Source organism: Diceros bicornis, chromosome 1 (assembly GCF_020826845.1).
Source record: "Diceros bicornis minor isolate mBicDic1 chromosome 1, mDicBic1.mat.cur, whole genome shotgun sequence".
Lineage (NCBI taxonomy): Eukaryota > Metazoa > Chordata > Mammalia > Perissodactyla > Rhinocerotidae > Diceros > Diceros bicornis.
This window is the reverse complement of record NC_080740.1, coordinates 11412199-11436998: the sequence shown is the minus strand read 5'-3', so window position 1 is coordinate 11436998 and position 24800 is coordinate 11412199. Positions and strand designations below refer to the sequence as shown.

The 24800-nt window shown below is 37.6% G+C and overlaps 1 protein-coding gene across 2 annotated transcripts in view; it reads right to left on the bottom strand.

The window, feature by feature from the left end:
- Positions 1 to 24800, bottom strand: part of VCAN (versican) — a 105531-nt gene that overhangs the window by 11877 nt on the left and 68854 nt on the right. For both annotated transcript variants that reach the window (XM_058525967.1, XM_058526022.1), the window contains 4 exons: positions 21569 to 21682; positions 19205 to 19318; positions 14230 to 14388; positions 12877 to 12959 (listed from right to left, as the gene is read on the bottom strand). In XM_058525967.1, coding sequence (XP_058381950.1) covers positions 12877 to 12959; positions 14230 to 14388; positions 19205 to 19318; positions 21569 to 21682 — 470 coding nt within the window. The remainder of the gene's footprint in view (positions 1 to 12876; positions 12960 to 14229; positions 14389 to 19204; positions 19319 to 21568; positions 21683 to 24800) is intronic.

Sequence of the window (24800 nt, the reverse complement as noted above, 5' to 3'; positions counted from 1 at the left end):
GTTAAATGTTAGGAAGAGATCTCTCCTCGGGAAATCAACTGTGAGTTATAAGAAGGTACCAGAGCCTCTCTCACACAGACAGTGTCTCATACATACAGAAATATAGATCCCTGAAATGAGCAGAGAAAAATTCCCCACTCCCACTTGGATTTTTTTCTCCTTGTTTGGGATTGCAAGTAAACATCCTGGGTGATCTATCCTGGATCAACCTTCTTCTGGGGCTGGGTGAGCAAAATAAGAATTATTTCAAAAAGCCAGCATGGCCTGCGGAGAATTCTTTTTAACACCATTGACAGAAATAAATGCTCACCAGACCTCTGCACATTTGTCTGTGTCTCAGAGACTCATGTTCCCCATCCCAAACCCAAACTCTTGTTGCCTCCTCCAGAGACTAGAATTAGATCAATACTACGCCTGAAAAGAGAATCCTAAATTACTTTGCACTTCGTTCTCTTCTGACGGCAGAGAAAATTATGACATAAAACTCGAATAGCTGATGCAGAGGAGAACCAGCTCAGATGTAAAATTTTCTTGCAGCAAACTTGCATTTTAGAAAGAGATAATTATTTTACACCTAGAATGAAACCCCTTAATGCTGTACATTATATGATAAAGTTACTTTATTTTTTGAGTTCCAATTAAATGACTACCTCTCTGTATCTGTAAAAAAAAGTGCCAAAAATGACAACCATTTCGATTAAATTGGATTTACTAACTTTACAGTTATTATTTTCTCTTTCTTTTCCCCCCAATTGGATTCAAGCAAATCAGCTGCCAAAAGCATAAAATGATTCAAAAAACCCTGGCCAAAATCCAACAGCTAAGTACAGTCCTCTCACATGAAAATTGTCTCCACAAGCCAGAGAACTCCTTTTGAATTAATCCTAATATTGAGAGGAAAAATTCAGAGCAGACTAAAGTTACTCATCAAAATCTATCAAACTTTATAAATGCTTAGATTATTTTGTTCCAAATAATCTGTATTTTATTGTCAAACATTTACTTCTGTCTCACATTAACATAAAGGAGAAGAATTATCCTGCAGGCCTTCTGACCAACCAGGACTTTCCTGCCTGCCAACATTCTTCACTCTCAGAGAACGACCTCAATCCCACAAATCTAAGAGGGACTTGACTAATTCTTCCCAAGCACAATGGCTAGAGAGTTATTCTCTTCTTCTCAGCTCTTTGCAAGTCTCCAACTTGATTCAATCAACGGACTGGGGAGGGGGCGGGTGGGGGGCAGGGAGTGTGTTTGTTTAGGGGTGGAGTCTCTGCTTTTGAAAGTTATCAGCAATCTACTCAAGTCAGAAGGGGTTGACATCCTTTCAAGGTGAGTCTCTGATTGTATAGTGTCAAGGAGTCCCAACTGTCATTCAGAGATACCAGAGTATCTTTTATCTTTAAAATACACACAATGCGGCCATGATCAATGGCCCTAAAATCTCAGCAGATAACTAGCATCAGAAAGAAGAACAAAACAAACTGATGATAAAAGTGTAGTGTAACCAACTGACCTTTTCCTTATGCAGAGATGGAAAACTGCATTTTTTCTAAGGTTAAAAAAGCATTATGTCATAAATACACAAGATTTAGAAATAAACTAGGTGCTTTGCTTTAAAAAAGGAGTTTGCTTGGGTTCAGCTTGGAGCACTGCTTTCAGTTAAAGAAAGGGAACAAGACCATCCAGTTTAGTCAGTTACTGCTGTGACAGTCACATCCCAGCTGGTCCTTCACATGGTACATATATAAACAAATAGATATATGAGGAAATATGCAAACAGCTGGGTGGCGAAAATGCAAGGCTGGAACAAGGAAGATTTTTGAACCGTAGAATGACTTATTCTTACCCCTCTATGCAACATTCCGAAATAGTTTTTGTTTTTCCACGTCAACTTTTTTTTAAAGTCTTTAAAAGCGAACGTCAATTCAAAAATCAAAACTCTGAAGATACAAGGTCATGCTTCAACCTCTAGTAGAGAAAGAATTCCCAGAACATTAAAGAATCTTGTTTTTAAATCTCTTTCATTAGCATCTTAAAACGAAGAAATTTTCAAAGCAACTGGTCTTATCAAAACTTAATTGACAACTAGCCTTCTCCATGATATTTGACTCATTTCAAATTCTCTTCATTGAGATTTTATGATTTGTTAACTTGGTCAAATAACTACAAAGAATAATCAGTGGCACTTACTAGTTCTCCTAAAGAATTAAGATACTCTGTTTAGAATCTCTTGTTTTCCTCTCTACTGAAAAGAAAAAGGAATTTTCACAGATGCTGAATACAATTAAAGTTCATCTTTTTGTGAGACACAAATTTGAGATTTACCACCATCACACACACACCTACAAATACAGTACTTCTTGGCACTAGGGAAGGATATATTTAAGACCTTTGGGAATGCCCCTATTCACACAGACCTGTGTAACAGATAGGTTCCCACCATGAATGCAATAGAGAAGATCCAAAATGGTTAAATGGTTAGCAGAGTCAATAGCAACCCACACCTTGAGATGGGAAAACTGAGCTGTCCGTTAGACAGACTTGATAGCTAACTGAACAATTCTTACACATAGCTAGCCATTGGCTGCAGTTCAAATTTGTGCCTGAGTAAAAAGTACAAATTATTTCATATTGTGGATCTTCAGGGTCTCTCATGTATAACTGAAACTGCAAATCTTGAATCTGCAGCCACCAAGGGCCTGCTCTATCGATCTACCTGTCTATCATTGACTTATCCACATATTTAGCTACAATTTTCCACTTTAGATGGAATCACCTTTTATTCCTTAAAATACACGATCATTTAGATTATCTTAAACGGCCAATTAGAGGCTCTACATTTTCAAACTATTATGGATTTTACCAAGCACATTTAAACAATTAATCACACATTCCATTGATAAAAACCGTTCTTGACATTTGTCCAATGAAGCCATTCTATGACATAATATATTATCATAATTGTTGGGAGAATTTACTAAGGCTTCAAGATATAATCTGGAATTTTTTTCCATGAACAGTCCAATCACTACTCTCCACCTACCCTCTCTCCCTCTAAACACTGCTAATTTAATTCACTGTAAAAAATTTTCATAAGAAAGCCAAAAAAGTCCTCCAGCTTCACATACCAAGGGAACTAGCCGAGGAAAACTTTCCGCTGGTTCTATTACTGTGTATCAAGTGAAGATACGAGAAAGACTGGTCCTCATATTTGCCTCAGTTGTTAGGATTTTAGTAAGCATGTGACTCCACGTGTTAGCTTCATGCTGCATTTGAAAAATCATCTCATTTCACATTTAACTTTCAGGTTCACAATATAATGCAATTCATACTAGAATTTTTAAACTCAAAAAGCTACAGGAACTTAATTCAAGAGAATATCATTCCTGCATAGACCTAAGTGGACTTCTGGGAAGATGAAGTTTTGAAAGGCAAAATACAACATGGCCGCTAGGTGGTGATATCCAGCCATCGTTATATTATGAATTACCAATTAAGTCACTGTTAACTAAACAGAATTAAGAATACCCCCCAAAATCATGATTATTTACTCCATGTGGCAAAAAAGATTAAAGGATTATCTGTGATATGTCCTCTCAGTTTTATGAGGGAAAGCATGAAGAGAAAACTTGGCTAGAAGATGGACCTCAGCTAAATAATATTTACCAATTGGATTGCATTCATTCTGTTACAAGCCATTGAAGCTACAACCTGAATTTTCTATCTGACTAAAACGTTCATCTAAATAGTTTATTTTTCTCCACTTTGCCTTTTTAAACTATCTGATGATTTACATCAACGGTGAACCTGAATCAGAAACAAAGCCAAATCTATAGAATCCACCTAAAATCCTCAGAACGGGGCAGATCATAAACAAACACCTATACACACAAATTCACGTCTGCAGTGTGATTCACCTTGAGTTTGTTTTTAGGTAAAAAGTTATCTAGATTAGCTGTAAAAACATCACACCTGCACTAAAGCTGACTTCTCTGTGTTCAAATTCCTTTTATCACCCGGAACTGATGGTGCCACTGCTGGGCTCCCACAGCTACAAATAACATCCAAATGCAGTGATGCCAAGGGGAAGCAGATAACCCCCAAAACTCCAAATAGAAAACGCTTTCCCAAGAGGACGGCTTGCCCGTTTGAAATGTACGCTGATAAGAAGCCACTTTTTCACTAAAGAAAGAACTCAGAATAAGCACTCTGGGTGACCTGCCGCCTTTCAGCACACAGGTCAGACGGTTATCTGCAAGGAGGCTAGCAGGACTACTTGTTACAGAAATCAAAACATTTTGTGACTTTCAAATGACTTTTTTTCCTAGATGGCTGTAGTACACAGTAGGCAATTGTCTGCAGTCTCTGAGGGGTACATTTAACTTTTTAAATTTAACTTGTTGGGGCAAATGACCTCCCTGCAAGGTAGAGATACACTCTCTTCTGATCCTGGTACTTGCTTAAGGTTATTCTGTTCTGAGTCCATATTTATTTACGTTTTAAGGGAGGTTATGGTTTCACTGTTGTCTTTTAGTTGAACAACCAAAAGGAAAAGAGCAGCTTTGTTTTAAAGGAGAAAGAGACGTTTGTTTTGGTGTCACTGCCCTAGGCTGGTAGCCTGGAGTTGGATCCTACAAACATGAATATGCTGAAGGGAGGAAAAACTAACTTGGGGTCTCCTGATAGTTGTTAAAGTGGCAACATGCCCATTATTTTCCTAGCTGGCAAATCTCTGTGCGGGAGAGACAATCTGCCAGCTCTTGAGCACAGCACTAATCTTGTGTAATAGCGTGAGCTCACTGCCCGACAAAGCAGTAATTATCAACAGCATTTTCCAAAGGATGTGAGTTACTCCCACTGTGAGACCCCGGGGAGATGGGGGAGCCCCAGGCAGAGCTCCACAGAGCCACTTGCATTAAATCCCTACCATGCATGGTGCCAGTTGGGTTCCTTCCTCCAGAGCTTGTTTGCACAGGTCTTCAGTCAGGAAGTGCTAACTATCCAAATGCAACGTGAAACTGACAAAACTCATTTGACATTTTCTTTTTTTTGCCTTTTCCATGCATTGCCTTAAACTAATTAGCAATTAAATTTAAATATCTGTAAGTGATTTTAAAGTTACATAGAGCACTGTTGGAAAAGCATCTGTGAGAAGGAACTGCTGCATTGATAAATTTTCTTCATCTTTTTTTAGGATAATCTTGTCAATTATGAAATGATTTTTCAGTGATGGGCAAATATCGTTCTTCCAGCTGTTGACCTTGACTAGCTATCTGCACTCAAGTAAAGGCAAGGTGGAGATGAGGGCTGTGTGTTCTAGAACCGCTCTATGACCCGTTATATTTTACACGTAGAATCAGAAGAACCAGATCTTGGTTTCAAATCAAATTGAGCCGCAACACAAGTAAAAATTTTCATTAAGAGCTCAGTGGTCTTCTGCAGAAAAGAAACTGAGAATTCTTCCACTCATGAGTAATGTGTTAAAGGAGAAGGAAACGGCATATGTTTTTGTTGGCTTTTAGGTTAATATAATGAAGCCTGTGAGGTTTAGCATAATTAAATTAATGTTGATATGCAGTGTGACTTGTTCACAGAGAAGTGGCATTTGACTTGGAGCTAAAACCACGCCAGGGCCAACACACAACCATCTGCAAATACTTTATAGAAAGCCTTCTAAGATTTTCAGGTAGAAAAGGTAAACCTTAAGTTTTTGTTTGGCGGTTTTCTTTTGCATTGTTTTCTGCCAAATCATGCACAATCCTTTTGAATGAGCAGAAACCTACCAACAAGCTTAGAAAACACCGGGAATTTGTTAATACTCCTAATTCTCTTTTCAATGTCCAAGACATCTGGGAGAGGGAGGAGAATAGGAACCTCTGTGTTTATAAAAGGGTAATAATGATACATTCCTGTAGAAAAAGAATAATGGTTTATGGGCTGCGATTTGTGACTCCTTTTGTCTGCCCCTTTTAAGTGTGTCTTCCTGGGTTAAGGGCTATTTCTTTATTGTTGCTACCTTTTTCAAAGCTGGTTTTTCTCACAATACTTTGCTTGACAGGCTGATGTGTTTATTTATGAAAGAAGAATAGGGGCCTCTGAATTTAAAGTCAAATCCACAACTATTCTCACCCATCGACTCTGACCAGGAGAGCAAGTGAGTGTCCCAAATTCTAGATGTGCCAGCTTGCCAATGCTAGACTATACTTATCAAAATGAAAAAAAATGCAAAATTCAGTTATTTTCCAGAAATATATTTCAAGTAGGATTTTTTTACGTACAGAAGCTATCACTCAGCCTTTTTTAATCTATATCATAACTATCAAGGGGCAAGATGAGTTGGTTAGAGCTCAAAAACAAGACATTTATGGATCTGTAAATTAACAACTTATTCTAGAAGTTTCTGTCTAGATTCAGACAAGTGCAGAGGAGAGGAAGTCTCTGTCTTCTCCAAACAGACACCGGAGAGTGAGAAGGAGGAGGTCGTGACTACTTTCCAGGAAGCTGACAAGCTAGCAGCCTCGCAAGGGTTGACACTGAGTGCTGACAAAATAGAGATGACAGAAGGAAAACGTGGAAGAGATGTAGGAAATGGTTTTAAAACATATAAGAATAAAGTCAGTGTTTTTTTGCCGAACAAATCAAATTCTCCAAAAGCTCCTCAACATTTTTAAAAGGGAACTGGATTGTCAGTTCTATTCAATCCTCAACCTCTGGACAGCCCTATCTGAGGTGACATTTTCCTTTGAAGTGACTGTGTCTGATCCACTGAAGCATCCGATCCCCAGTGGTGAGGGCTAAGCTTTGATGATGCTGCGGCAACTCACTGAAGAGAAGAGAGAAAGGAGGAAAATTCTCCCCTTGTGAGAATTATATTCCTGGGGGTCAGAGAGGAGCGAGCAAGATGGTAAGAGCTTTAAATCTCTGAGGTCCATGGGTTGATTTTAAACCACAGGTTGGGGAGGCAAGTTATAAAAAGTAGTGTGATTAAGGCACCTGACAGTTTCAAATAATATCTCCTAATTGTGCTGTCCACGGACACACCATAGTCTGTAGTTGGAACGGAAGTTATGAACATGATTCTGCTAGGGAGTATACAGACAGAGAAACATAAATGATTCTACAGTGTTGCCCGATGTCTGGTTCCCTCTGTGCTTGAAAGAACAGACTTGGATAGTGGATGAATAAATGAAGCGCTGTCCAACCTCAGGCAACAGTTCATCCTTGGTCAAGCAATCTATAAAAAAAGGAAATGAGCTACTAACATTCAGGAGTGAGATTTCCTTTTGCTTGCCTCACTACATTTTGGATTTGGATAATAAGGTTTTTTAAAGTCATTTTTCTTCAGAAAGTATAATGAAAAATATGTGCCTACCTTGGGGGGAAAAAAAAAAACCTTCTTCAAAGTTTTGAGTAATTATTGGTTTCCTAAAGCTTCACGGAAAACCCTCCCTGAGATAACTCAAGCCTGCAGGGGTGGCAGAGGTTAAAAAGTTTGCTTTTCATTTTTCCTTCCCAGAGCTTATTGTAAATGTATTCTTGCGACAACCATGGACAAAACGGTCATCATTTCTAGTAGGAACATCTGTTTTCCTTTAGATTAATCACTTTGGCAAGATGCTTATGCTCAGCTATCTACTTCTGTTTTTGAGGAACATTTTTTTCTCACCATATTTGAAATCTCACCTATTATGTTTTAATGTTTTTCATACTGGTACAACTTGAAATAAAATATTTAATTTAGATAAACAAGAATTGTCATAAAGAAATTCAGCCAAAAGACTTAATTGGTCATTTCAGGATGCAAAAAATAACAAAGTGAGTTGGTTGAGCAATGTATGGATATTGATTATCATTCAAAAAACATTTATTAAGTATCTATTTTTGCCAACCACTCTGCCAGGTGCTGAAAAAACAGAGCTGAAAGTTAATCCCTGCCTCAGAAAGCTCAGTGTCAGGAAACTGACCCCACAGGGGTCAGTGGTAGGATGGGAAGAGGACACAAAGGGCTTCTGGAACACAGAAGAGGGGCTCTTAGTTACTCAGCTAGGAAGGCTTCCTGGAAGAAGACGAATCTTGGCTAAGCAAGGTATCTGAAGTTTATTAAATGCAATGAGGGTAAGAAGTGAGAACATTCTAAGCTCCAGGGCAAGTGTATGCAAAGATCGGCAGGAAGGAGATGTCATGGTGCACTCCAGGAACTATGAGCATTTTGAGATGATATAGCTTAGGAAGTGGCAGATAGAGTTGGTGGGCTCCGTTTGCCATGCTAAGGAAGACAAGTGAAGAATTTTAAGAAGGAAGTAAAGAGAGTTCATAGCAAGGGGAGAGGAAGGTCATGGGCACTGGAAAACAGATCTGGGGGAAACACTCCAGACTAGTCATTCATTTAACAATAGGTTCAAGAAAGAACTTAAAAGTCCAGCTAATAGTAGAGAAGCCAGATAAGAAATGTTTGTTTAAGTTCGCCAGCTTTAATGTGTATTTAACTTGGATGGTTTAACTTAGTGTCTTTGAAGACATTACTTGGGTGACAAGTAAAGTAATTCATTATCGAAGTTATTTGTCAGGGTTTCTAATAAAGCACTTGGGGTATTTTGCTGTTAGAGATCAATAGTCAAGTTAAAGAGTAACTGGTTAGTAGAAAACCAGGGACAAACTGAAATGTGACTGGTTAGTAGAAAACCAAGTGACAAAGTAAAAACCGAAATGTGTGGAGAGAAAATGACATTAACATAAATCACCAGGGTAAGGCTAGGAACAATTTTATTCATGGGTACACTTTTATGAAATGTATTGGGTGAACACTCCAAATAAATAATTAAAAAGATTTTTAAGATATAAAAAAACAAGAATTTGGCATTTTATTAATGATCTCAACATCTTATGATAGAGGCCAATAATGTGAAATGCATCAACCAGACTCTGAAGAAAAAGGGCAATTTAGATAACTCGGCCAAATAACCTTATTAATTTGGTAGAAGCATATCAATTGAATTAGTCTAGCTGTGAAGCATAATCATGTTAAATATGATATAATTACACTGCAAGTTTATTGGAAGCAAAATTTAATTATTTCAAGAATAGAAATTATGGAAATTGAGACCTAATATAAACTTGTTTGTTTTCACTGAATTGTAAGACTGAGCAACAAAAGATAATATGCGGTAAATATCAAAGGTCCTTTTTGTTTTAGTACAGCTCTACCTCCCACGAAGGATAAGCTGCAATAAATCCTTCAAACAAAAAATGGAGGGGAGGGAGAGGGGAGAAATCCCTCTAAAACATAAACAAAGTCCTTAACATTGCACACAGTCCAGTTAACACCATTTCCAAGTGTAAGCAGATACAGCTTTCCCTGATGAAGAGTTTACTATGAGGGGATTTTCAAAAGCAAGTCACTTAGAGTAAACAGCGAAACAAAGGAGAACTATTTTATTGAAAGGCCTGAGCACATATGGAACCTGTTAAGGGGATGGTGGCTGTGGAAAGAACTACAAATGAGCTTAAGAGACACCTAGGTCGTCTCCGAAAGGAAGGGACAGAGGCAAAGGTGGTTGGAGAAGCAGGCAATTGGGCCGGAGATCAGTCAAATGGGAGGGAGTCCTGCTGTTGGGCAGATGGGCTTTTCTGTTCCAAAATGTTCAAAGTTAGAGGACACTCCCTAGCACACTGTTATTTTACACAAAGAGTGAATTAAGAAGAAACCAAGGGTCTGTCAGAGTTTTTTCTGGATTTACTTGTGTCATTTCTTTGATAAACTTGGCTTGTTTATGTAATTCATTTGCTGCCTTCTTCAAACTGAGGCCCTCACTTGGTGCTCTCTCCATAACCCGTAGGTTTCAATTAAAAGTGTGAATTAATTGCGAGTAAGGTTCTTGTTTACATTGCACAATTACCTATATTAGGTTATGTTATCTTCCTCTGAAAATTTCTGGAGAAGATCAATATTTCTCTTTCCACAAAGTGCAATGCTTGCTTATTTACCAAGTTTAGGACCAGTATAGACTACTGAAATGGTAATTAAGTTATTTTTCCTTCACAGCCGTTTTCACAGTCCATTAAAAATTAAAGGATACAGATGAAAAAAATATTTTGAAGACAGCTGCTTCAGCATAGTGGAATAGTGACATCTAATGGGTCAAGCTCACCTGAGTGGCACCTGACAGGGGAGAGAAATTCCCTAAGATAGTCCCCAGACCTCACATAGCTGCCAGATATAAGCCAGTATTCAGTCTTATTCACCAAGTTCACAGGGAGTACAGGGCCTTATCCTAGACACCACAAGAAATAAAAAGCAGGCAAGAGAACCACTTCTTTGAAGAGCTGAACTGCTACTGGAGAGATCAGAATAAATATCTAGCAGCCCAAAAAAATGCTAAGAATGAAAACATACAAATCAATTCTATAAAACCAACGACAGATAGGAAACAGTCAGGAATTTGCCCCAATCAGGTCGGTACAGTAAATTCTGAATAAATGACAGACTTTACACACACTCCACTTGGCCAACTGCAACTCTTCTAGGCTCAGGCCCAGAACATACAGGTACACTTTGAGACAAGTTATGGTTCAGGTCTGTAAGGCACAAATAAGTACCAACTGGAAATGGCCACCTGAGTTGTTGGCATTCTAGCTTCTGTAACAGAGCCGGGAGCTTACAAGGACTTGCACTTTTCACTAGGCTATTTATAAGGCAAAGTTTATGCAAGGAAGACTTAGCAGGTATCTTCAAAATTCAATTTATCCCATCAAAATGAAGTATGCATTCAACAAGGGAAAACTTATTAAATACCTAAACTATATAATATATGTCAACAAAATTAAAAAAAAAACAGTTTCTGTATATCTGTAACATACAGAAAAAATCCTTTTAATTTTTATGTTTACTTATAAATTAAATTAATAAAAACAAAACTATATTCAATGAAGATTAATATATAAGGATTCATGCCATACCAACCAATGTTAATCTAACAAACCAAAATTATCCCCCTGAAATGATTATTCATTTCAACAAAATGAAAACATACAGATACAACAACTGCAGATACACCATCCAGCTAGGACAGTTAGAATAAAAATGAGACTATTGATCCAGAGGATGTGGTTCATATACCTTACTAGAAATATATTTTATGGAGAATCTACCTTCCCTATTTTTTCTGCTTCTTACCAAGAACCTACTTATGAACTTGAATGAAAAATAGTGCTGACTCAACATGCAGTGATAACAGAAAGAGAGCAAGCCAGGCTTTATTTCAGGGTTGCTCAAAGCAAAATGTAATAAGGGATACCTTTTAAAGGCAAGGAGGTGCCAACCAGAAGAAACAGTGGCTTTCGAGAGAGTCCTGAGTTCAAACACTGGCTTCACCACTTAATAACATTGTGACTCGGGGCAAAAATATCAACCTAACTGACCTTCCCTTTCTCCATCTGTGAAACATCTGATGCCTCTCTTACAGGTTATCGTGAGGAACAGACAGATGCAAAGTGCTTAGGATCGTGACTGACACCAAGATGAGCTGAGCGTTATGTCCGTAAGAGCACAGAGAAGCTTTCCTCAACAGACAGAGCAGAGCTTCCAAAAGCAGAGGCCACTTTGGCATCTGTTCTAGGAGGAGCTTTATATTTTGCCAAACTCATTAAATCCAGATGAGTGGCAGATGATGAATGAAATTTAAGCATCTAAGTAATTCACACACAAAAAGAGTTTAAAAATTATTTTCTTTTTTTTTTTTTTGAGCAACATCAGCCTGAGCTAACATCTGCCAATCCGCCTCTTTTTGCTGAGGAAGACTGGCCCTGGGCTAACATCCGTGCCCATCTTCCTCCACTTTATATGGGACACCGCCACAGCATGGCTTGCCAAGCGGTGCATCGGTGCGCGCCCAGGATCCAAACCGGCGAGCCCCGGGCCGCCGCAGCGGAGCACGTGCACTTAACCGCTTGTGCCACTGGGCCAGCCCTAAAAATTATTTTCAATCTTTCTTCTTATTTATCTAATTTAGGATTTAATTTACACTTACTGTCTAGCCCAGTGGATCTCAACTTTGTCTGCATTTTAGAATCAACCCAGGAACACTTAGAAAATATAGCTGCCAGAGGTTTTGCTTTAATGAATTTGAGCTGAGGCCCAGGCCCGGTTTTGTAATTATGCTCCCCACGTGACTCTAATGAACAGCCAGAGCCTAGAGCCCCTAGTATAGCTAACCACACTTGAACTATCTCTAAAAAAATTAGACTCATTTGTATTTACTAGTAGTGACTCAAAACAGCTTCCCCTATCCTGACTTAAGAACCTTATTCCAGCCAACTCAAGGTTGCGGTCAATATTACCAATTCCCTCCTTTCTTTAAGAAGTAAAAAAGCTAAAAAGTATATAATCAGTTGAATGAAAGAAAATTCACAAGATCATAATTAAGACAAACAAATGAGCATTTTTGTTTGGATAAAAATGAGCCATGGATAAAAATGAGCCATGCCTTATAGTAGATTTCCACAGTATTTATGTCAGAGATAAAGTTTTTTTTTTTTAAGGCCTTTTCTCTTACATTTATTGTTTTCCTTTTTGCTTTGAAGCTGTAAAAAGCAAAGACAACCATCTGAAAGACAGACCTGAGGCAATTCTGCTGATTATGCAGTTTTCCGGTTCAATGGAAATCTCTTTTAAAGAGACTACCAACTCTTCTTTCAAAGACAGCACTGGTAGCTGGACCAGTTTGCATGGAACTCTATTCTAACTCCCCTCTATTTCACTGAGTGACCCTGATCAAATCACTTAACTGGTCTCCAGGTGAATGCGCCCTCCATAACATACAATCAGCACACAGCACCAAGTTCGTAGAATTGGCATCGTTTTCATCAGCAACTTACCAGGGTGCTGCCATCGGTCCAGCGGAAGTCATGCTCAAACATCTTGTCATTGAGGCCTATCCACTGATAATCATGGCCCACACCTAAGAGATGGGAAACGATACAGATATTTTTACTACCTTTCCCATATATGGATGAAATATATCAAATAAAATTATTTTCAGAGTGAATCATGCATCCTCTTTTCTGGCTGGAGTTTTGTTTAGTTGCTCATAAAAATCTCTCATAGTCTATCTTTTGTCTTCTGCTTATTGTGCTTTAAACAAAAAGCTAATTTGCAAACATTGTAAAATATTAAAATATCAGACATAGACAACTATTTCCCTAGCAGTTTACTATAATGATTTTTTCCATCCTTACTCACGATAAAAACTTCTCGTTTATTTTTTCATTAAGCTATGCCATTGGCAAAAATTCAGTGACCCAATAAAATGTGACAGACCTTCCCCATGCTAGCCTCATTTTGGAAGCCACATGTTTCTTCTCAAAGCATTTTAAACAGTGAACAACCTAGACCAGACAGTTCTGCAGTTATCCTCAAAAATAATTACTTTCACCATGAGATGAGTCACTGGCAAGGATACCATGCAAAAAAGTTAAATGAACCTCTATCCAGATTGCAAATTAACAATCAAACTTCTAAAAGATAGCAGGCATCATGAGGACAGATTTAATAGAGCATCAAACAATGCTTCATGAGCAAAAAATGTCTACATATTTGCTACATAAAAGCTAGCTGCCCTCCTCTTGGCTATAGTTTAAGGAGTTATTAAACAGCTCTGGTAATAAGTTTCATTAGCTTTCAGTCTCCATCTATTTATGTTCTTGATATGAAGCCCACTTTCTATGGTCAAAAATAATTAGAAAATTGGATGATAACCAATTATGCACCAAAGATAAGATTAGGGTGCTATTAACAATTCAATTTTAATTAGCAGGATTAAAATAACTGAACGCAACTTTCCCTTTAACTTTAGACAGCATATGCACATATTCAAAATAGAGACCACGAAAGTAACATTGGGAAGAATGAGACTGAACCATAAGAGGTGGTCGTTTTCGTACGTCAAAAAATGATTGAATAGCAATTTCATATGATTCAACCTATAGCATGCTATTTCACCTATTATTGCTGACAGACCAAGAAACGCATTCCTGTGTTATAGTTGAATGTTTCCCAAAATGGGGGGCTCATATAGGAGAGATGATTTTAAGCAGATCACCCAGATGAGGGATTTAATAAGTTGAATCACAACTGAGAAAGCTGCTTCGTTTCAGTTAGATCCAGAGAAAACTAAGAAGCTGGTGAGAATGAGTGAGGCTTTAGGAAACCTGTGTCTACTTGGTACGTACGATTCACAAACATTTGTTCTTCATGAGACAGGATGCTCGTGAGATGGGCGCCCTGCAGCCGGCACTCTCGCTCAGCTGCATCCCACGTGCGGCGGTGGGCGAAGTACTTGTAGCACTGCCCTTGGAATTTGTGCCAGCCGTAGTCACATGTCTCGTTGTCTGGGAAGAGACAAGCGGCTTATTAAACTCACCCACGTCGTTCATACTTGGCTCACCCATCCAAATGTCGATAGAAGATCCAAGCCAATATCAATGCAATGTCCCTGAAGTAAGGGAGTCACAAAATTTGGTCATGATGACAAAGAAATCACGATCAAAGAGAGCCCAAGTGAGTCCCGTGAAGTGCATGGCTGTACATCTTTGGACAGAAAAGGCATTGTCTCATTGCAATTTCCTTGATTAAAGCCAGTTTCAGCAGGAGAGAAAACTGCAAGACGGGCCAGCCAAAACCTTTTAGGCTGCAGTGTCTGCGGACTTACTTGGGAAGCAAGTGGGGCTAATTCCTTTCCCAACACTACTTTTCTAAAGAGAATATTTCCAGTGATAAGATAAGAATTCTGGCTAACAGGATCATGAATGCTCTATTTGCATAAGGACTTCAAAGTCTCTGGAAGTAGTCCTTTCCCACTTCCCAGAGATAGCTGGGGGGCTGCGGGCTCTTGTCAGGTAAGATTTACAAGGAGAAAAAATTTTCTGCATCAGTAGGCAGCTTCTGGGATATAGCTAGGACTGTGTGCCTTCTTCCCAAAAGGAGTGGGAATATAGGTAACTCCCAGTGCAATGCATCAGGATTTTAAGTTTATTGTGAATGAAATAACCTAAGTTCTTTAACTTAGTACCCTTCATTCCATCAAGCCATATACATATGTATATGTGTACATATACATATATAGATATCTATTTTTTCTCTTTTACAACAAGTACACTATAACTAGTGTCCTGGTGGCACAAAAACATTTTTCTAATATATCTAAATTTTACACTGGCAGTAGGTTTCAGTTATACCTCTAGATCACCAGTTTTTATTTATTTTCTCAAGAAAGCAGCCTTTCTTACAGCACTGTATTGGCGTTGGCAATCTTTCCTCGGCCTCATCCACTCACAGGTGGGATTAAACTACTGTATGTATTAAATAATGATCAATAGAAAGAATTTTGACTTTCACAAAACATCTCACAAACATATTGAACTAGTTACACATAAAAACTAAAAAAACTGCAAAGTCTATAGAATTTTATGCACCAAGAAAACTTTCCAGATTACCTAACCACCATCCTCCCATCCCCTAATTTTACTGACAGATAAAGAAATCAAAACCCTGCTAAATGAAATAAATGCTCATTTTATACCTCAGAATTGGTGGCCAAATTGAAAGTCAAATTGCCTCCTGACTTGCACTGCATTTACTCCTCTTTCTATAATTGTGGGAAAGTAGGGAAAGTATGCGTTCTGAGGGATTTCATTTTTTCCTGGCTTCAGTGATTCAGGCCATAATCGTACAGCAGATGCAGCTCATCTCTGAGATCAGTCTTCACTTCAGTTTAGTCTACCAGGCCTGTTGTTTAGTTACAGCCAGCTGACTAATTGGTTTAAATCATGTGCACTGGAAGTTCTGAGTTTTATTAAAGTGTTGTTTGGAGACCACCAAATCTCATAGGGAAGGACTCAAGACACAGCTAGATGGTTTGGTATGAACGTGGCACTCAGTGCTCAAGAATGAAGCGTATTTTGGCTCCCTGGATGTAGTAATTTTCCTTTTGGGAAGCTCACGTGGAAGAATTCAGAGGTGAGGTGGGAGGAGTGGGGAGGAAACAGATCTTCACATACGAGGCGGTTAGTTTATAGGGGAGGAGAACTGGAAAAATGTTTAGAACATTCTTAATGCCAAAGTCAACAATGTGATATTGTAATTGCATAGCTTTCCTTAACTTTGGAAATTATAATTTAAGACACAGTTTAAAATTCTAGAGGATCTCTAACTTATTGAATAATTCATCAGGAAAAGTTCTATATACTCTTTCTTATCCTCTCCTAACCCAGATGGTTTTAGTCTGGTTTTCTTTCTTTGTCTTTTATCATTAAAATAGATTATCATTAAGTATTTTTCCTTTTACACAAAAAAACCCAAATGATCATAAAATTTAGATGCATGACCACATCATTGCTACAATGCCTTTCTCAATTAGCAGGTGCATACATCTTACCAGAACATGGGTCCAAAAAATAGGGGCAGAGTTTTTGTTAAAACCAAACTAGGGCAGTATATTCACCTGTATTATCTAAACTTCGCAATGATTATAAATGTAAATGCAAATACTACTTAATAAAGAGACTTTTAAAAAAGCCAAATAGCCACATTGATTCACTTCATTTTTATTATTCATGAATTCAGTAAATGTGTAATGAAGGACTATGTCTTAAGCAGCATTTCCTAGGATGCTATTCTGAAAGGAGATATCAGAAGCAGTCTGTTTGTTTTTCCAATCTCACCTAAAATTAATGTAATACACATTTCATTTATTAAAAGGCAACCCTTTGAATGATATTTTCTTAAAAACCATTCGACATATGGAAATAGTTCTTATACTTTAAGACTTCTATAGTGCCCAGGTTACATTATAAAGTTCCAGATCTCGTTTTGGCCTTTGTGTGTTGGGGGCCGTGGGAGAGGGTATCACAACTCCTATTCATGACCACAGCAGCTGAAACTATCACTCTTAAACAATTTCATTAGAAATCTATTCTCTTTATACTATATAGGTAATGTTTTCAATACTTCTGACATATAGCTGTCAAGCCTTAAGAAACTGTCAACACTTAGGCACTTCTCGCTGGCCGGCTGTGTCATCTACTTTGGCTGGGAGCGACAGTGTATACAGAACTGTTTCCCTACTGCTCTAAGACCCCTCTCTAGATTTTGCATCTGTTATCGTTCCATCCAAGTGTGTCCTCCATTCCAGAGTTACTGGGAGTTGGGAAGTTACTAATGCAGAGAACAGAAAAAGTCAGCTGAAGAAACAACGAGACAGTCAACACCGAAATTTGGATAGAAAACTGTTTAGACAACAATGCTGCTGTTAATGAAGAAAACATTTGTTCTTAGGCAACCTGAAAGGAGGAGAAAAAAATCTCTCAGTGTCCTGGCCATAAATCACAGGAGCACAGCTGCATCTGGTAAACAGACTGGGAGAGCTGTTTCTCAGCAAATAATGTTGACGAAAGTTAAACTCCCTTCAAGATAAAATAGAATGTACCTGAAAGTTAGGCGGAACCAGAAATGAGAGAAATAATCAAAATCTTTTCTTTTTAATACTCTTTTGAAGAGGGGAAAAAGGTACCTGGCCCCAAGTCCCTTCCGAAGATCTGTTCCCACTGAATCTACCAGAGAGACACATAAATAAGTGCTTATTTATGAGAGTTACTTCAGAGGTGTGAAGACAGTGAGGAAAACCTGGGCTTTAAAAGGGGGTATAGGTTCATTTTCCCACTCTCTAATTTACTATCTGGGTGGCCTTGAACACATCACTTCTTCTCTCTGAGCCTCAATTTCTGGTCCACTTAATGCATAGAAATACTGTGTCAACCAAATGAAACGATGTCCCCAGAAGCATTTGGTGAGTTATAAAGTATCCATCACATAGCGTCTCTTTTTATTCCTGCCAAGAGTCATGCCGAGTCACCAAGATCAGGGACTTTGTTTTGTTCAGAGCTTATCTCCAGCGCCCAGAACAGTGCCCGGAACACAGAAGGTGCTCAATAAATGCTTATTGAATGAATGACTTTTTTTAAATTGCTCCTTGTACTTAGAACGTAGGGAAGCTAGAATCATTTTAATGTATTTGAATATCTCAAGTATCTCACCCTTTGTTTTCTTCAACAAATGGCATCTTTCTTACTGTTTTCCTTTAAAAGGCAGATCTTGCTTGGTCAATTTTCATATCTACCTTTTAAAATTCTAAAACAGATTCATCCTATGCAATAAAGACAAAGAAAAAAAATCCCTAAAAACTCAGCCATCACCCATCCTCTTCTATTGGCATTTCAATACATGCTCCTTCTAGTTTTGCTTTAATTGTGGTGACTTCTGGATTAACACTACGAAGTAGAATTTGGGGCCAGACCAATGTGTCTGAGTGTCTACTACGTTTTCATTTTGTCTCGTAGAATGGAAGTCTGGCACTAGGAGCTTTCGTCAAAGCCAAACCACTGTATGGCTTTAAGTAGAGGAAATTGACGTTTCAAAGCTCAGTGTGCTGAGCGTGCAATCTGTTTCTGATTGATGGACTAAGAAATGTTACCATTAACCACCTAACATACACTCTCAGGTTGGCCATAAAATGTAAATTACAGGAGTCACGAGAGTCAAGCAATCATGAACATAGGCTTTTCTTTCATTCACAAAAAGTAAGTGCTTCTTCAGTAAAATTCCTTGTTGAACTGATTCGCAATATCTTTTACGTTGTGTTTGCCAAGCCAAAGCTAATGTATTCTAACAATTCTATCAACTCCGTCTCCAGAGATGATTGACTATGCAAAAAAAGCCCATTGAGTCTCAAGTGCTCAGGGAGAGAAAATAAAGGCAACTAATACTGAATTCAGTACTCCGTGGTACAAGCCACATACGTGGATTATGGTCCAGGCGTAGTTTGTCCTCAAGAAGAATACCTACAACAATGTTCCTTTTGTTGGCTAGGTGTTCTTAAATTCAGCTCAGTGTGCCTGTCTGCAATTGCATTCTATCAGCAAAACAACAATGATTGAGTCAACACAATTTTTCAGATGTTGTGAACTTTGGACAGATAAGCAAACCTAATGTATTTAGGTAACCTGTGAATTTCCTGTGCAGGAAAGAATATGCAGTATGGCCAAAATTGCTAAAAACATCCAAATCACTATGACAAAAGGCTGTCTAGAAGTAACATTTGAAACGAAGCACCAGTAATGTTCATCATACAAACATTGCCATAGCTCTCACCTTGCTCACAAAGTGCACCAACGTAGCTCGGAAGGCAGAGGCACCTGAACGTATTAAAACCGTCAATGCATGTGGCTCCATTGCGACAGGGGTTAGAGTGACATTCATCAAAATCTGAAATAAAACCATAAAAGCCACAAAAGTACTTTCAAAAAGAGTCAAAAGATTCCATTTAGTGTAAGTTTGCCAGATAAAATACAAGATAGCTAGCTAAATTTGAATTTCAGATTTAAAACAAAAAAAAAAAGTTTTTAGTGTATGTCCCATATTATAGTTAGGACATATGTACACTAAAAAAAAATTTTCTTTTTTTATCTGAAATTCAAATTTAACTGACTTTCCTGTATTTTTATTTGTTAAACCTGGCAACCCTAAGAAAATTTCAAAGATATTTAGAGGAGGGTCATTGTCTCCATTTCTTTGAGATGAGTCTCATGAGTCCTGAAACTGATAAAGAATCTCCCTAGCCTTCCCACCCTCAATCCTGGATCATGCTCTGATTACCTCTCATGTGGAATACTGAAAATACCTAACTGGCCTCCCTGCCTCTGGGCCCTTCCCTTTCCCATATATCCTTCACTTTGCTGATTGTCGTCTTCTTTAGACATAGTCATGATAAGTTTACTCATTGGCTTCCAAATATTCCATAGATCCCAACTGCATAGGGCAGTGGTCCTCAAAGTGTGGTCCCTGGCCCAGCAGCATCAGCATCACCTGAGAATGTTGGAAATGCATGTTTTTAGGCCCACTCCAGATCTAATGAATCAGATATTAGGGTGGGGGGGGGAGGATCAACAATCTGTGTTTTGCCAAGTCCTCCAGCTGATTTTGATGCACACTGAAGTCTCTGAATCACTCAACTCGAGTCTGATGTAGAACTGTTGAGTACATTGGATTCAGGATCTCCTCAGACCTGTCTAGATCCAAACTGCTCTCTAATATTCTCTCCCAATATGTCTCTCTCCCACAAACCCATAAGTAGGCATGCCCGAATACTTGCAGTCACCCAAATACATTCTGTAGTTTGTGGTCTCGGTGCTTTTGTTTGCTATGTCCAAGTCTCCCACTACCACCTATCAAAATCCTCCCCACCTTGAAGATCTATAGCAGATGCAACCTTTCTACACAGACCTCCACGATCTCCTCTGATGAAATTAATGACTTTATTCCCACAGCATTTTGCGATTCCACTAAAAATTTAATTAATGTTTGTATTAAATAAAAAGAAGATTTAAAAAATGAATATCAAAGTAAATTAAATTTCCAAGAGGTATATAATGATTCTTACCTAAAGAAATGGCCTTAGTAATGATGATATTGTACAGTAAAGATACCAAACACTTTGATGACGCTTGCTAAGTACCAGCCACTGTCCTAAGAGCTTCACATACATTAACTCATTAAATTATTTTAATTGATTTTAATGTAAAACAGAATCGAGGCCAGATAAATATCAAATATATATGTGTATAAAAGCATCTAAGATGTAATTATTTCTTAAATGTTATCTATTGCTATGTCTATGTCCCCACTAATTAGCACACAAATAGCTTACTAACTTTGTTGACTTTTTTTTAAGACAACCACTCTTCTAATATGAATGTTGGGGATTTTATCCCAATATTCTGTGGGCCTTCTTTACTCAATGATTATGAGAAAACCATCGTGGTACCTCTAAAAGCACCTGGCCAATATATCCCATCATTTCTTTCATCAGAGGCAAGGTCTGTATTCAGCCAAATCAAAACAGTGGTCTTTTTTGTTTTTTAAAGAAAACCTAAATAAGAATGGGAATAAAAGGAACTGATTTAGTAAAGAGACAATTCTATTCCTTGAACCCAAAAGAGAGGAGGAGGACAACAGTCTCAACAGTCCTTGAAGTAGAGGTGGGTCAGGCTAGCTGCTTAGGAGAGCCAGAGAAGGCTCTTTCACATTCCACATCAGAGGAGCAAGTGATCTCAAAACATAAAAACCAAACACCCTAACTTTTAAATACAGCTTTCTAAAACATTTTTTGTATTTAAGTTAATTATTGATGTGAAGATTTGAGGGATAGATTCAAATTTTTTTGTTGACATTTATGCAACTTTACATTTGTAAAGCCTATAGGTAAAAACCACAAAAAGACATAGCTGACCTCAGCAAGCTTCTCTGAGTCTTGGATATATTAACAAAATTCAGTAAACATCTGTCCCCATTTCCTAGACTCTACTTAAATTACTGTATGATTTTAACTTTATTTAACATATAACTCATCTACACATGAGTTTCTCTGAAATCCTCTGATTTATTTGAACAACATAATTTCTCCCCCACCATATCTTCTGGAAAAGCAGGACACTCTTTCAGGCAAAGACATCTTACCAAGTTCACACTGGTCGCCACTGTATCCTGGCACACAGGTACACACATAGGAAGTTTCAGTAGGATAACAGGTGCCCCCATTAAGGCACGGGTTCGTTTTGCAACGATCAGGTCCTACCATGTTCAGGAAAGTAAGGAAAGCAATTAGGCTCATCTCTACGTTTCAATGTTTTTTAGCATAAAATGCCACTTATTGCTACCATAATATAAGCTTAACCATAGCAATTTAGAGATACTACACATAAAAATTAACATTAAGTTTACTTTCTGGAGTGTTTCTTGGCATTATAACTAATTGTTACAAATCGACTATTCTTTTCTGAGATTCAATCATCGTTATTTTTAAACAATATTTTGTACAGTATCTGGCAACTAATATAGTCTACTGCAGATTTAGTTGGCATGATAATGGCAATTGATTTTAGTCAAAAATGATTACACATATGTGCACAGTGAATGGAAAATGTATTCTTTTAAACGAGGTTAGTTCATGTGAAATGGCTGGATACACAGAACATGCATTCTTTTTAGCAGACTGGCTTGTTACCATCATTTGAATTATTATTGCCTTTTACCACTTAATGCTCAGAAACTGTTTTTCTTCGAAAGTGTGCACTGAAGTCTCTTCTGCTACATTAATATGCTTTTTCCAAAAACACGTTCCAAATGTACTCCTTTAAACTATACTTGAAGAAAAGCAACACATGGATTAAACTCTACTCTATAAAAACAAACCCAAATACAAAAACCTCACCTAAAATGAAACCCCAAATTTTTATTACAATTTTCTCATTAAAACACAAATAAAATCGACACTCTTCGTGGATAAACACAAAGGCTGGAGACACAAATTTATGAGGAGAAACAGTTTAAAATATATTTTCTAAATGCAAAGACTTTTACACTATTTGAAGCACATATATTATTCTGTAATACTGCTTGGATAATTGCATTTACATTAATAGCTTATATTTATTATTTGAATACTTTTTCAGAATCACTTAAGTTTCAAAATGTTCAAGAATCCAAATGAGAGTTATAAGTTTTCCAAAGTAATTGAAATAAATAGGTTTTATATGGAATAAAAACCATGTTTTCAAGAATCTTATGTCCTGAAACCCTAAAATAATTACATATGAAAAACAGATAATGTCTACCTCTGAAACATGAACTTAAGGAATATTCGGATAAACGGGTACTATTATGGAAGATAACTGAGACTTTAACACACAGGAAAGTCCAACTCAAACTTTCCGAGTGTTAAGTAAGTTCTGAACTACTAGAAAGACTTGATAGAAACACATTCACACGTGTGGGTTCAACAATGTAATTAGGTGAATTCAGATGCTTACACCTACTTCTGCAAGAATGACCCCAATTTTTCTAAGACTCCTATAGTTCTAAAAATATTTAAAATTTCCCTAGGCATTCTTGCCTTCTGCCTTTGAAAGCACATGGCCTAAGGACAAGGCTACCATCAACAGCACATCTATATGCTGCCCTCAGTGCAAAATCAAAAGGACACATATGTGACAGTGCTCTGTAAAACCGGGATGTGCCGCAGATGTGAAGTGCTATGATTATTCCCACCGCACACACTAGACACCAAGCTGAGAGTATGGGACAAGGATTTGGCAAGAAAGTAGGTCTTTTTGTGAATTTACAGTAGTTTAGATTAGGAGAAAAGCTTTGTTTTTACAAATTTTGTTCTACCCTAAACAGTTTGTATTAATCTCTCGAAGCTGAAACTGCAACGGATAGACCAGGCGATCCAACATGAGCTGCTGTTTACTGAATTAGCCTAAAGTGACATTTGTTTTGCAATGAAGACGAAGCTCTAATTCTAGGTAAACACTGTGGACTGACAACTGGTACCCATTTCGCAGTGATTTGTCGACCCTAACTCTCTCTCTATGTACATAGTTGTTACCAATGATCTCTACAGCATGTTCTCACCAACCTGAAGTATATTTCAACTAAATTACAAAAGAATAAATATAGGCCAGATTACTAGGTTACCATTTACAGATTAAATATAAAGAGACAACAAAAAAATCCATCAACCACCTTTGATCAATTTTATTCATAAAATACTTCAAGGCATTTATAAAAGTTGCACTTTATGGCTATTTTACTCTCTCTGAAGCACAACAAACTGAAGCATTAGTGGAACAAAAGATAATGTTGAAACAATCAGAAGAATAATTCTAAGTATAGCCATGTTGTAAAACATAGTCATTAAAATCAAACGTATTTTCAACCAACACAGCCCTTAAAGTACTGATTTTTTTTTGTTTTTCTAGGTAGCAGCTAGGTGGTGATGGCTACTCGTGGATTCCATTGACATTGTTATTTAAATAATGTTCCTGGAAAACACTGTTACAGCAGACTTCTCAACATTATCAAGATAGATTAAAAGGAAAATAAATTCTACAAAGCAAATATTCCAAGACTTCTGGCTTACATATCATTAAATATCAATTATTCATTTTCATACTATATTAATAGGAAACCAGCAAAGAGCAGTGAAAAGACCATGGACTTTGGAGTGGGGCTGATCTGGATTCAAATCCCGCTTTTGCCATGGTGGGTATGGCTGTGCAATGCTGAGCAAGTTGCAGAACCTCTCTGAACCTCCACGTCCTACCCTTTTAAATGGGGATAATAATATGTGCTTTATAGCCTTTTTGTGAAGAGCAAACAAATAGTCTATTTGAACCAGTGTCAAATTCATGCTTTCTGTCCATTCAGTAAAAAAGCAGAAATCCTCTCTCGACAAGCACAGCTCGAATATATGCTGAATGAATACCCACTATGGCTAGGCACTGTGCTGGAAGCCCCATCTGGAGCAAGGAAATGACATAAAAGTATGAACTGACAACTGATGTTGCGCAAACTCCGTGAAAGGTTTATTAGAGCTATTTACTACTCTCAGATTTTAAAGGCCTGACAGATTTTGATATTGTCATAATGCTCATCAATGAGAGATTTTTAAAAATAGGATTTTTTTGCTGTTTTTAAAACTAAAATGTGTAACTACGGGACATATGACAAAGCAATACTTTGTGAGTAAAACCAAATCGAATTTTCACACCATTAACAATTTCAATTTTTCCATGTTGCAATTGTATGTTGTTTCTAAAACCCACAAAAATACAAAGAATATCTATAAAGCCCACAAATAATCTATACTTACTTTCTTTGCATCTCATTATGGACCCAATACTGTGGC